At 55.7% G+C, this 14,138-nt stretch overlaps 2 protein-coding genes across 3 annotated transcripts in view; one reads left to right on the plus strand and one right to left on the minus strand.

Annotated features, from left to right (window-relative positions):
• Positions 1–1,124, plus strand: part of LOC144955170 (uncharacterized) — a 1,809-nt gene extending 685 nt beyond the window's left edge. Inside the window, exons 2-4 of the mRNA XM_078885486.1 lie at positions 1–516; positions 932–974; positions 1,102–1,124. The exon at positions 1–516 is cut by the window's left edge and continues 122 nt beyond it. Of these exons, the coding sequence (XP_078741612.1) occupies positions 1–516; positions 932–974; positions 1,102–1,124 (582 nt within the window). The remainder of the gene's footprint in view (positions 517–931; positions 975–1,101) is intronic.
• An 8,373-nt stretch (positions 1,125–9,497) lies between these two features.
• B4GALT7 (beta-1,4-galactosyltransferase 7) overlaps positions 9,498–14,138 on the minus strand; it is a 34,742-nt gene continuing 30,101 nt past the window's right edge. For both annotated transcript variants that reach the window (XM_078885488.1, XM_078885487.1), the window contains one exon: positions 9,498–12,422. In XM_078885488.1, coding sequence (XP_078741614.1) covers positions 12,261–12,422 — 162 coding nt within the window. In that variant the 3' untranslated portion in view covers positions 9,498–12,260. The remainder of the gene's footprint in view (positions 12,423–14,138) is intronic.

A 14,138-nucleotide genomic window follows, 5' to 3' on the forward strand; every position in this document is an offset into this window, starting at 1 on the left:
ACGGCCAAACGGCAGCCTCCCCTTCCCGGCGAGGGGGCAACGGCAGCTCCAGGGCCGTTGCGGCCCCCCCAGCCTGCCCGGCCTTGGGGACCCGCTGGCCTCGCGCGTCCGCACGAGGCCATCGCCCCGGCCGGGCCTGGGGGCCCCGCGAGCCTGGTGTCTCGCCTGGAACGGCGGCTGGAGCAGGCGGCCGCGGGCGGCTCGGGCCTACGGCCGGTGAGCCTGCGATCTCGCCTGGAGCGTCCGTCCCGGGCCGCGCCTCTCGACCCGGGCCCGGCGACGGAGGAGAGCCTGGTGACTCGCCTGGAACGGCGGCTGGGGGAGGACGGTGCCGCTGGCTGTGCGGTGGAGGAGCGGCGGCGGCGGCTGCTGGTGGCGCCGGCTCAGGACAGGCGCAGGCTTGAGGCCCAGGCGTGGGAGCCGCGCCAGGAAAGGGACAGGCTGAGGGGGGCGGCACTAGGCCTCGCGGCGGCTGCGTCGACGGCCAAGGGGGCGGAGGGCGACGCTCGCTGGGAGGTGAGTGGGGGGGAGCGCCGTGTCTCCGCTAGGTCCGCTCAGCCTTGAAAAAAGAGGTTATCCTATAACGGGTAGTTGCAGGAGGTCGTAGGTTTGATCCCGACCCTGACGATGCCTGCTGCTACTGCTGCGGTATATTTGGAGTTTGTGTGTCTCTCTCTCTCTCCTGAGCGAGGGGCTGGGTGAGGTTGCCGCTCTCCGTCGCCGTGTGTGTCTCTCTGTGTGTGTCTCTCTGTGTGTGTCTCTGTGTATGTATCTGTGTGTCTCTCTGTGTGTGTCTCTGTGTGTGTCTCTCTGTGTGTGTCTCTCTGTGTGTGTCTCTGTGTGTCTCTGTGTCTCTGTGTATCTCTGTGTGTATCTCTGTGTATCTATGTGTATCTCTCTGTGTATCTCTGTGTGTGTCTCTCTCACGCAGCAGCTGAGCGAGGCGCTGGGTGAGGTGGCCGCTCTCCGTCTCTGTGTGTGTCTCTGTGTGTGTCTCTGTGTGTGTCTCTGTGTCTCTGTGTGTCTCTGTGTCTCTGTGTCTCTGTGTGTGTGTGTCTCTGTATGTATCTGTGTATCTCTGTGTGTGTCTCTCTCACGCAGCAGCTGAGCGAGGCGCTGGGTGAGGTGGCCGCTCTCCGTCTCCGGCTGTTGGAGGCCGAGGCTCAGATCTCCTCCAGGGACAAACTCCTCCACTCACTCACGCCATGCACCAACCACCACCACAACCACCACAACCACCACGACCACCACAACAACAACCACCACGACCACCACGACCACCACGACCACCAGGGCAGCCACTACCAACATATCCTCACCAGCATCAACGTCGACCACAACCAGGACGGCCACAACCAAGTCAGCCACAACCAAGTCAGCCACAACCAACTCGGCCACAACCAAGTCAGCAACAACCAAGTCAGCCACAACCAAGTCAGCCACAACCAAGTCGGCCACAACCAAGTCAGCCACACCAGCATCAACCCCAGCCACAACCAACTCAGCCACAACCAACTCGGCCACAACCAACTCGGCCACAACCAACTCAGCCACAACCAACTCGGCCACAACCAACTCAGCCACAACCAAGTCAGCCACAACCAACTTGGCCACAACCAACTCGGCCACAACCAACTCGGCCACAACCAAGTCAGCCACAACCAACTCGGCCACAACCAACTCGGCCACAACCAACTCAGCCACAACCAAGTCAGCCACAACCAAGTCGGCCACAACCAACTCGGCCACAACCAACTCGGCCACAACCAAGTCAGCCACAACCAACTCGGCCACAACCAACTCGGCCACAACCAACTCAGCCACAACCAAGTCAGCCACAACCAAGTCGGCCACAACCAACTCGGCCACAACCAACTCGGCCACAACCAACTCGGCCACAACCAACTCGGCCACAGCCAGCCCCTCAACCGCACCACCACCACCACCACCTCCTCACCCACCACCACCACCACCGCCACCACCACCTCCTCACCCACCACCGCCACCTCACCCACCTCCTCCTCCACCTCCGTCGGCCTCCAGCCGTGCGAGGCGACCCGCGACCATCTTGACAACGACGACCATCTTGATGTTGACGATCTTGATGTTGACGATCTTGTTGTTGACGACGATCTTGTTGACGACGACGATCTTGTTGACGACGATCTTGTTGACGATGACGACGATGTTGACGACGTGGCAACTCTGCGGATGAGGCTGAGGGCGCTGAGGAGGCTCCGGAGGAAGGAGAGGGAGCGCTGGAGAAGGGAGGCGACGCGGTGGGAGGACGAGAAGCAGAGGGTCATCACCTTCCAGAGGCAGCTACAGGCCGGCCTGGTGGCAGCGGTGGGGAGACTCAGAGATACTGAGACTCAGAGACTCAGAGAGACACAGTGAGAGAGACACAGTGAGACAGAGAGACAGAGAGACAGAGAGAGACACAGAGACACTGAGAGGGTCATCACCTTCCAGAGGCAGCTACAGGCCGGCCTGGTGGCAGCGGTGGGGAGACTCAGAGATACTGAGACTCAGAGACTCAGAGAGACACAGTGAGAGAGACACAGTGAGACAGAGAGACAGAGAGACAGAGAGAGACACAGAGACACTGAGAGGGTCATCACCTTCCAGAGGCAGCTACAGGCCGGACTGGTGGCAGCGGTGGGGAGACTCAGAGACTCAGAGAGACACAGTGAGAGAGACAGAGACTCAGAGAGAGACACAGTGAGACACTGAGACAGTGAGAGACACAGAGAGAGACTCAGAGACACAGTGAGAGACACAGAGACTCAGAGAGATACACAGTGAGACACAGAGACACAGTGAGAGACACAGAGAGACTCAGAGACTCAGAGACACAGAGATACAGAGACACAGAGATACAGAGACACAGAAAGAGAGACTCAGAGACACAATGAGACAGAGAGACACAGAGACACAGTGAGACAGAGACACAGTGAGATACAGAGAGACACAGTGAGACACTGAGAGACACAGAGACACTGAGAAGGTCATCACCTTCCAGAGGCAGCTACAGGCCGGCCTCGTGGCAGCGGTGGGGAGACTCGGAGACTCAGAGAGACACAGTGAGAGAGACAGAGACTCAGAGAGAGACACAGTGAGACACTGAGACACTGAGACAGTGAGAGACACAGAGAGAGACTCAGAGACACAGTGAGAGAGACACAGTGAGACAGAGAGACAGAGAGAGACACAGAGACACTGAGAGGGTCATCACCTTCCAGAGGCAGCTACAGGCCGGCCTGGTGGCAGCGGTGGGGAGACTCAGAGATACTGAGACTCAGAGACTCAGAGAGACACAGTGAGAGAGACACAGTGAGACAGAGAGACAGAGAGAGACACAGAGACACTGAGAGGGTCATCACCTTCCAGAGGCAGCTACAGGCCGGCCTGGTGGCAGCGGTGGGGAGACTCAGAGATACTGAGACTCAGAGACTCAGAGAGACACAGTGAGAGAGACACAGTGAGACAGAGAGACAGAGAGACAGAGAGAGACACAGAGACACTGAGAGGGTCATCACCTTCCAGAGGCAGCTACAGGCCGGACTGGTGGCAGCGGTGGGGAGACTCAGAGAAACTGAGACTCAGAGACTCAGAGAGACACAGTGAGAGAGACACAGTGAGACAGAGAGACAGAGAGACAGAGAGAGACACAGAGACACTGAGAGGGTCATCACCTTCCAGAGGCAGCTACAGGCCGGACTGGTGGCAGCGGTGGGGAGACTCAGAGATACTGAGACTCAGAGACTCAGAGAGACACAGTGAGAGAGACACAGTGAGACAGAGAGACAGAGAGACAGAGAGAGACACAGAGACACTGAGAGGGTCATCACCTTCCAGAGGCAGCTACAGGCCGGACTGGTGGCAGCGGTGGGGAGACTCAGAGATACTGAGACTCAGAGACTCAGAGAGACACAGTGAGAGAGACACAGTGAGACAGAGAGACAGAGAGACAGAGAGAGACACAGAGACACTGAGAGGGTCATCACCTTCCAGAGGCAGCTACAGGCCGGACTGGTGGCAGCGGTGGGGAGACTCAGAGATACTGAGACTCAGAGACTCAGAGAGACACAGTGAGAGAGACACAGTGAGACAGAGAGACAGAGAGACAGAGAGAGACACAGAGACACTGAGAGGGTCATCACCTTCCAGAGGCAGCTACAGGCCGGACTGGTGGCAGCGGTGGGGAGACTCAGAGATACTGAGACTCAGAGACTCAGAGAGACACAGTGAGAGAGACACAGTGAGACAGAGAGACAGAGAGACAGAGAGAGACACAGAGACACTGAGAGGGTCATCACCTTCCAGAGGCAGCTACAGGCCGGACTGGTGGCAGCGGTGGGGAGACTCAGAGATACTGAGACTCAGAGACTCAGAGAGACACAGTGAGAGAGACACAGTGAGACAGAGAGACAGAGAGACAGAGAGAGACACAGAGACACTGAGAGGGTCATCACCTTCCAGAGGCAGCTACAGGCCGGACTGGTGGCAGCGGTGGGGAGACTCAGAGATACTGAGACTCAGAGACTCAGAGAGACACAGTGAGAGAGACACAGTGAGACAGAGAGACAGAGAGACAGAGAGAGACACAGAGACACTGAGAGGGTCATCACCTTCCAGAGGCAGCTACAGGCCGGACTGGTGGCAGCGGTGGGGAGACTCAGAGATACTGAGACTCAGAGACTCAGAGAGACACAGTGAGAGAGACACAGTGAGACAGAGAGACAGAGAGACAGAGAGAGACACAGAGACACTGAGAGGGTCATCACCTTCCAGAGGCAGCTACAGGCCGGCCTGGTGGCAGCGGTGGGGAGACTCAGAGATACTGAGACTCAGAGACTCAGAGAGACACAGTGAGAGAGACACAGTGAGACAGAGAGACAGAGAGACAGAGAGAGACACAGAGACACTGAGAGGGTCATCACCTTCCAGAGGCAGCTACAGGCCGGCCTGGTGGCAGCGGTGGGGAGACTCAGAGATACTGAGACTCAGAGACTCAGAGAGACACAGTGAGAGAGACACAGTGAGACAGAGAGACAGAGAGACAGAGAGAGACACAGAGACACTGAGAGGGTCATCACCTTCCAGAGGCAGCTGCAGGCCGGCCTGGTGGCAGCGGTGGGGAGACTCAGAGATACTGAGACTCAGAGACTCAGAGAGACACAGTGAGAGAGACACAGTGAGACAGAGAGACAGAGAGACAGAGAGAGACACAGAGACACTGAGAGGGTCATCACCTTCCAGAGGCAGCTACAGGCCGGCCTGGTGGCAGCGGTGGAGAGACTCAGAGATACTGAGACTCAGAGACTCAGAGAGACACAGTGAGAGAGACACAGTGAGACAGAGAGACAGAGAGACAGAGAGAGACACAGAGACACTGAGAGGGTCATCACCTTCCAGAGGCAGCTGCAGGCCGGTCTGGTGGCAGCGGTGGGGAGACTCAGAGATACTGAGACTCAGAGACTCAGAGAGACACAGTGAGAGAGACACAGTGAGACAGAGAGACAGAGAGACAGAGAGAGACACAGAGACACTTAAGGGTCATCACCTTCCAGAGGCAGCTACAGGCCGGCCTGGTGGCAGCGGTGGGGAGACTCAGAGATACTGAGACTCAGAGACTCAGAGAGACACAGTGAGAGAGACACAGTGAGACAGAGAGACAGAGAGAGACACAGAGACACTGAGAGGGTCATCACCTTCCAGAGGCAGCTACAGGCCGGCCTGGTGGCAGCGGTGGGGAGACTCAGAGACTCAGAGAGACACAGTGAGAGAGACAGAGAGAGAGAGACACAGAAAGAGACACAGAGAGAGACACAGAGAGAGACACAGAGAGACACAGAGACTCAGAGACTCAGAGAGACTCAGAGACACAGTGAGAGAGACAGAGAGAGAGAGAGACACAGAGAGACACAGAGACTCAGAGAGAGACACAGAGACTCAGAGACTCAGAGACAGAGATACAGAGACACAGAGACTTAGTGAGAGACACAGAGACACAGAGACACAGTGAGAGACACAGAGACACAGAGACGCAGAGACACAGTGAGAGACACAGTGAGACACTGAGACAGTGAGAGACACAGAGACACAGAGACACAGCTTCAGTGAGAGACACATAGACTCAGAGACACAGAGAGACACAGAGACTCAGAGAGAGACACAGAGACACAGGGGCAGCTGCCACTGGGTGTGCCCCTAGGCTAGACCACACACACTACACTATACACTACACTATACACTACACTATACACTACACTACTACACTATACACTACACTATACACTACACTATACACTACACTATACACTACACTACTACACTATACACTACACTATATACTACACTATATACTACACTATACACTACACTATACACTACACTATACACTACACTACTACACTATACACTACACTATATACTACACTATACACTATACTATACACTACACTATACACTACACTATACACTACACTACTACACTATACACTACACTATATACTACACTATACACTACACTATATGCACTATACACTACACTATACTATACACTACACTATACACTACACTATACACTACACTACTACACTATACACTACACTATACACTACACTATACACTACACTATACACTACACTATACACTATTCGCGAGTGTGATTATTGATTATTTTGGAGCGCCTAACGATGATTATAAATAAACTCATGCTGTGACGATATCGTTGCTGTGTGTGTGTCTGTGTGTGTGTCTGTGTGTGTGTCTGTGTGTGTCTGTCTGTGTCTGTGTGTGTGTCTCTGTGTATATCTGTGTGTGTGTCTGTGTGTATATCTGTGTGTGTGTGTGTGTCTGTGTGTGTGTCTGTGTGTGTGTCACTGTGTGTGTGTCTGTGTGTGTCTGTGTGTGTGTCTGTGTGTCTGTCTGTGTGTCTGTGTGTGTGTGTTTGTGTGTGTCTGTGTGTGTGTCTGTGTGTCTGTCTGTGTGTCTGTGTGTGTGTCTGTGTGTATATCTGTGTGTGTGTGTCTGTGTGTCTGTGTGTGTCTGTCTGTGTGTGTGTCTGTGTGTATATCTGTGTGTGTGTGTGTCTGTGTGTGTCTGTGTGTGTCTGTGTGTGTGTCTGTGTGTGTGTCTGTGTGTCTGTGTCTGTGTGTGTGTCTGTGTGTGTGTCTGTGTGTGTGTATATCTGTGTGTGTGTGTGTCTGTGTGTATATCTGTGTGTGTGTCTGTGCGTGTGTCTGTGTGTGTGTCTGTGTGTGTGTCTGTGTGTGTGTCTGTGTGTCTGTGTGTGTGTCTGTGTGTGTGTCTGTGTGTGTGTGTGTCTGTGTGTGTGTCTGTCTGTGTGTGTGTCTGTGTGTCTGTGTGTGTGTCTGTGTGTGTCTCTGTGTGTGTGTCTGTGTGTGTCTCTGTGTGTGTGTCTGTGTGTCTGTGTGTGTGTCTGTGTGTGTGTCTGTGTGTATATCTGTGTGTGTGTGTGTGTATGCCCGTGCATGATGCAGGATTAGCATCATCAAAGAGACGCTAACCCTACTCCCTCCCTTTGATGCTGCTAATCCTGCATAACGCACGGAAATAATGACTTAAAACCCCCCACCCACCTCCTACGCATTCCACAAGTAGTACTAATCCCATATCTGCATTTCCCATAAATATGCTAAATTCCTCTCGATATGCAAATTATTTTGTCAAGGCGCCCTTCCCCCCTCAAACCCAGCAGCTTAAATAGTCGCTCCAAGCCTGGTGCTGTTTCATTCAGACGCTGTCTACTTGACAGACCTGTTCTTGACCTGAGGACGGCTGCTTGCGTTGTGGCCGAAACGTCGTGAGAATTGTATTTTATTGTGTTTTATTTCTATTATTTTATTTAGTTAAATTGTTATAATTTTAATGTTTTTTATTTAATTAGTTGATTATGGTTTATTTTATTAAGTTTTATTTTTGATGTTTTATTTTTATTATTTGATTATGTTTTATTTTTAGTATGTTTTATTTTTATTATTTGATTGTTTTATTTTTGTTTTATTTTATTATTTCCCTTCTACGTGATGACTTTACCGAAAGAACCAAGAAGATGAATCCCTGCAGTCACGAAAGCTTTAAATCGAAATTTAAACAGCTTTTGTTTGGCCGGATCGAGGGGGCTAAACGGGCGCGGCACGGGCTAGAGAAGAGATGGAGTGATGTGGTACAGGAGGACGTGGAGCTGAGTGGACTTGCCGATGACTGGTACCAGCGGTGTCAAGATCGGCCTCAGTGGAGGAGGCTCGTGAAGGACGCTACTGAGCAGTTGGAGGCAGTCGCCCTCCAACAACAACGGAGGGCGGAGGAGCGACGCTCACAACAACGAGCGGAGCGCCGGGTGGCTAAAGCACAGCAAGTTGGTACAGTAGGGGGCACAGGTGGTGCATCAGCCAGTCGTCTCGGTCATCTCAGTCGACCCGTGGCACCTGCTGGGTCTGCCCCGTGACCTCCTGCCAGCGGGCGTTTGACACTTCACGTGGCAGCCTCAAGGTGCACATGGCCTGGCACAAGCGTCGTGGTGACGTCACCGCCACTTAGTGGCGAATGGCGGTTGTTGTGTGTCTGTGTGCGTGTCATCCACCCACCCACCCACTCACCCACCCACTCACTCACCCACCCACCCACTCACTCACTCAGCCACACACCCACCCACCCACACACTCACTCACCCACCCACCCACACACTCACTCACTCACCCACCCACTCACCCACTCACTCACCTACTCACCCACACACTCACCCACCCACTCACCCACCCACTCACCCACCCACCCAGCCACTCACCCACCCACTCACCCAACCACCCACTCACTCACTCACTCACCCACCCACCCACCCACTCACCCACTCACCCACACACTCACTCACCCACCCACTCACCTACTAACTCACTCACCCACCCACACACTCACTCACCCACACACTCACCCACCCACACACTCACCCACCCACCCACACACTCACCCACCCACACACTCACCCACTCACCCACCCACACACTCACCCACTCACTCACTCACCCACTCACTCACCTACTCACCCACCCACTCACTCACTCACCCACCCACACAATCACCCACTCACCCACCCACACACTCACCCACACACTCACCCACACACTCACCCACCCACACAATCACCCACTCACCCACCCACACACTCACCCACTCACTCACTCACCCACTCACTCACCTACTCACCCACCCACTCACTCACTCACCCACCCACACAATCACCCACTCACCCACCCACACACTCACCCACTCACCCACCCACTCACTCACCCACCCACACAATCACCCACTCACCCACCCACACACTCACCCACCCACTCACTCACCCACTCACCCACACACTCACTCACCCACTCACCCACTCACCCACCCACACACTCACCCACACAAGTGCCTATAGCACCACGGCGGCTGTAGTACAGCAAAGTGAAACAGGATATCAAAGCTAACGACGACCTTTAATTAACATCATTCCGTTTACTTCAGCGGCTAAACGCCCTTATTTTAAGGGACCGGATCTAGCCTCTGCAGCATCTCAAAACACCCCTCACCCCCCCCCCCCCCCCGACTAATGGACCATTCCATCGTTAGTCGCCGTCCAAAGCATTCAGCGACCAAATGCTTTCGCCAGACTCTACCATTCCTGAGCGTAGCGGTGGGGGGGATGGCCAGTTAGGCTGGTTCGTCTGTCTGGTGGATTGGTCCATTGTGTGCAGGGAGGGGGAGATATGGATTAGTCCATTGCATCTGTAGGAGGGAGGGGTGGTATTGAACATGGGCCAGTCCATAGTGTGGATGTACCATGGATTAGTCCATTGCACACACAGTGACACACACAGTGACACACACAGACACACACAGACACACACAGACACTCACCCAGACACACACAGTGACACACACAGTGACACACAGACAGACACACTCACACAGTGACACACACACACACACAGACACACACAGTGACACACACAGTGACACACACAGTGGCACACACACACAGTGACACACACACACAGTGACACACAGACACACACACAGACACACACACACAGTGACACACACACACAGACACACACACACACAGTGACACACACACACAGTGACACACACACACAGACACACACACACAGTGACACACACACACAGACACACACACACACAGTGACACACACACACAGTGACACACACACACAGACACACAGACACAGTGACACACACACACAGTGACACACACACACAGTGACACACACACAGACACAGTGACACACACACACAGTGACACACACACACAGTGACACACACACACAGTGACACACACACAGACACAGTGACACACACACAGTGACACACACACAGTGACACACACACACAGTGTGTCAGTCTGCTGGGGTGAGACACCAGGGCGTGATCTCGGGGTCACAGTGGAGGCTGACTCCCAGCACACACACACAGTGACACACACAGTGACACACACAGTGACACACACAGTGACACACTCACACACAGTGTGTCAGTCTGCTGGGGTGAGACACCAGGGCGTGATCTCGGGGTCACAGTGGAGGCTGACTCCCAGCACACACACACAGTGACACACACACACACAGTGACACATACACAGTGACACACACACACAGTGTGTCAGTCTGCTGGGGTGAGACACCAGGGTGTGATGTCGGGGTCGCAGTGGAGGCTGACTCCCAGCACACACACACACAGTGACACACACACACAGACACACACAGACACACACACAGACACACACACACACAGTGACACACACAGTGACACACACACACAGTGACACACACAGAGACACAGTGACACACACAGAGACACAGTGACACACACACAGTGACACACACACAGTGACACACACACACAGTGTGTCAGTCTGCTGGGGTGAGACACCAGGGCGTGATCTCGGGGTCACAGTGGAGGCTGACTCCCAGCACACACACACAGTGACACACACAGTGACACACACAGTGACACACACAGTGACACACTCACACACAGTGTGTCAGTCTGCTGGGGTGAGACACCAGGGCGTGATCTCGGGGTCACAGTGGAGGCTGACTCCCAGCACACACACACAGTGACACACACACACACAGTGACACACACACAGTGACACACACACACAGTGTGTCAGTCTGCTGGGGTGAGACACCAGGGTGTGATGTCGGGGTCGCAGTGGAGGCTGACTCCCAGCACACACACACACAGTGACACACACACACACACACAGTGACACACACACACAGTGACACACACACAGTGACACACACACAGTCACACACTCACACACACACAGTGACACACACACACAGACACACACAGACACACACACAGACACACACACACACAGTGACACACACAGTGACACACACACACAGTGACACACACAGAGACACAGTGACACACACAGAGACACAGTGACACACACACAGTGACACACACACAGTGACACACACACACAGTGTGTCAGTCTGCTGGGGTGAGACACCAGGGCGTGATCTCGGGGTCACAGTGGAGGCTGACTCCCAGCACACACACACAGTGACACACACAGTGACACACACAGTGACACACACAGTGACACACTCACACACAGTGTGTCAGTCTGCTGGGGTGAGACACCAGGGCGTGATCTCGGGGTCACAGTGGAGGCTGACTCCCAGCACACACACACAGTGACACACACACACACAGTGACACACACACAGTGACACACACACACAGTGTGTCAGTCTGCTGGGGTGAGACACCAGGGTGTGATGTCGGGGTCGCAGTGGAGGCTGACTCCCAGCACACACACACACAGTGACACACACACACACACACAGTGACACACACACACAGTGACACACACACACAGTGACACACACACAGTGTGTCAGTCTGCTGGGGTGAGACACCAGGGTGTGATGTCGGGGTCGCAGTGGAGGCTGACTCCCAGCACACACACACAGTGACACACACAGTGACACACACACACACACAGTGACACACACAGTGACACACACACACACAGTGACACACACACACACACAGTGACACACACACACAGTGTGTCAGTCTGCTGGGGTGAGACACCAGGGGGTGATGTCGGGGTCGCAGTGGAGGCTGACTCCCAGCACACACACACAGTGACACACACAGTGACACACACACACACACAGTGACACACACAGTGACACACACACAGTGTGTCAGTCTGCTGGGGTGAGACACCAGGGGGTGATGTCGGGGTCGCAGTGGAGGCTGACTCCCAGCAAGGTGCACGGAGCTCCGTCCACGCGCAGCGAGCGGCGAGACTCGAGGGTGAAACGCAGCGAGGAAACCCCCGTGTCACGGTCCCTGCTGAACTGGGCCTGGGGGGGTGAGAGGGTGGGTGGGTGGGTGGGTGAGAGGGTGAGAAGGTGGGTGGGTGGGTGAGAGGGTGGGTGACAGAGTGGGTGAGTGGGTGACAGGGTTGATGAGTGGGTGGGTGGGTGGGTGAGAGGGTGGGTGAGAGGGTGAAACGCAGCGAGGAAACCCCCGTGTCACGGTCCCTGCTGAACTGGGCCTGGGGGGGTGAGAGGGCGGGTGGGTGGGTGGGTGGGTGGTTAGGTGACAGAGTGAGTGGGTGAGTGGGTGGGTGAGAGGCTGGGTGGGTGGGTGGGTGAGTGGGTGGGTGAGTGGGTGAGTGACAGAGTGAGTGGGTGAGTGGGTGAGTGAGAGGGTGGGTGGGTGGGTGGGTGAGTGAGTGAGTGGGTGGGTAGGTGGGTGAGTGGGTGGGTGAGTGAGAGGGTGGGTGAGTGGGTGGGTGGGTGGGTGAGTGGGTGGGTGGGTGGGAGGGTGGGTGGGAGGGTGGGTGGGTGAGTGGGTGGGTGAGTGGGTGAGTGGGTGAGTGAGAGGGTGGGTGAGTGAGAGGGTGGGTGAGTGAGTGAGTGGGTGGGTGGGAGGGTGGGAGGGTGAGTGGGTGGGTGGGTGGGTGGGTGAGTGAGTGAGTGAGTGACAGAGTGGGTGGGTGGGTGAGAGGGTGGGTGGGTGGGTGGGTGGGTGAGTGGGAGGGTGGGTGGGTGAGTGGGTGGGTGGGTGGGTGGGTGGGTGAGTGGGTGGGTGGGTGAGTGAGTGAGTGAGTGAGTGACAGAGTGGGTGGGTGGGTGAGAGGGTGGGTGGGTGGGTGGGTGGGTGAGTGGGTGGGTGGGTGGGTGGGTGAGTGAGTGAGTGAGTGACAGAGTGGGTGGGTGGGTGAGTGGGTGGGTGAGAGGCTGGGTGGGTGACAGAGTGGGTGGGTGGGTGAGTGGGTGGGTGGGTGAGTGGGTGGGTGGGTGAGTGGCTGGGTGGGTGGGTGGGTGAGTGGGTGGGTGAGAGGGTGGGTGGGTGAGTCAGTGGGTGGGTGGGTGAGTGGGTGGGTGGGTGGGTGGGTGAGTGGGTGGGTGGGTGGGTGGGTGGGTGAGTGGGTGGGTGGGTGGGTGAGTGAGTGAGTGAGTGAGTGACAGAGTGGGTGGGTGGGTGAGAGGGTGGGTGGGTGGGTGGGTGGGTGAGTGGGTGGGTGGGTGGGTGAGTGAGTGAGTGAGTGACAGAGTGGGTGGGTGGGTGAGTGGGTGGGTGAGAGGCTGGGTGGGTGACAGAGTGGGTGGGTGGGTGAGTGGGTGGGTGGGTGAGTGGGTGGGTGGGTGAGTGGCTGGGTGGGTGGGTGAGTGGGTGGGTGAGAGGGTGGGTGGGTGAGTCAGTGGGTGGGTGGGTGAGTGGGTGGGTGGGTGGGTGGGTGAGTGGGTGGGTGGGTGGGTGGGTGGGTGGGAGGGTGGGTGGGTGAGTGGGTGGGTGAGTGGGTGAGAAGGTGGGTGGGTGGGTGAGTGGGTGGGTGAGTGAGTGACAGAGTGGGTGAGTGGGTGGGTGAGAGGGTGGGTGAGTAGGTGGGTGAGTGAGTGAGTGGGTGAGTGAGTGGGTGAGTGGGTGAGTGGGTGAGTGAGTGAGTGAGTGGGTGAGTCAGAGGGTGAGTGGGTGGGTGAGAGGGTGGGTGAGTGGGTGAGTGAGTGGGTGAGTGAGTGGGTGGGTGGGTGAGTCAGAGGGTGAGTGGGTGAGTGGGTGGGTGAGAGGGT

The sequence above is a fragment of the Lampetra fluviatilis genome, unplaced genomic scaffold (genome assembly GCF_964198595.1).
Source record: "Lampetra fluviatilis unplaced genomic scaffold, kcLamFluv1.1 SCAFFOLD_410, whole genome shotgun sequence".
Classification (NCBI taxonomy): Eukaryota; Metazoa; Chordata; class Hyperoartia; order Petromyzontiformes; family Petromyzontidae; genus Lampetra; species Lampetra fluviatilis.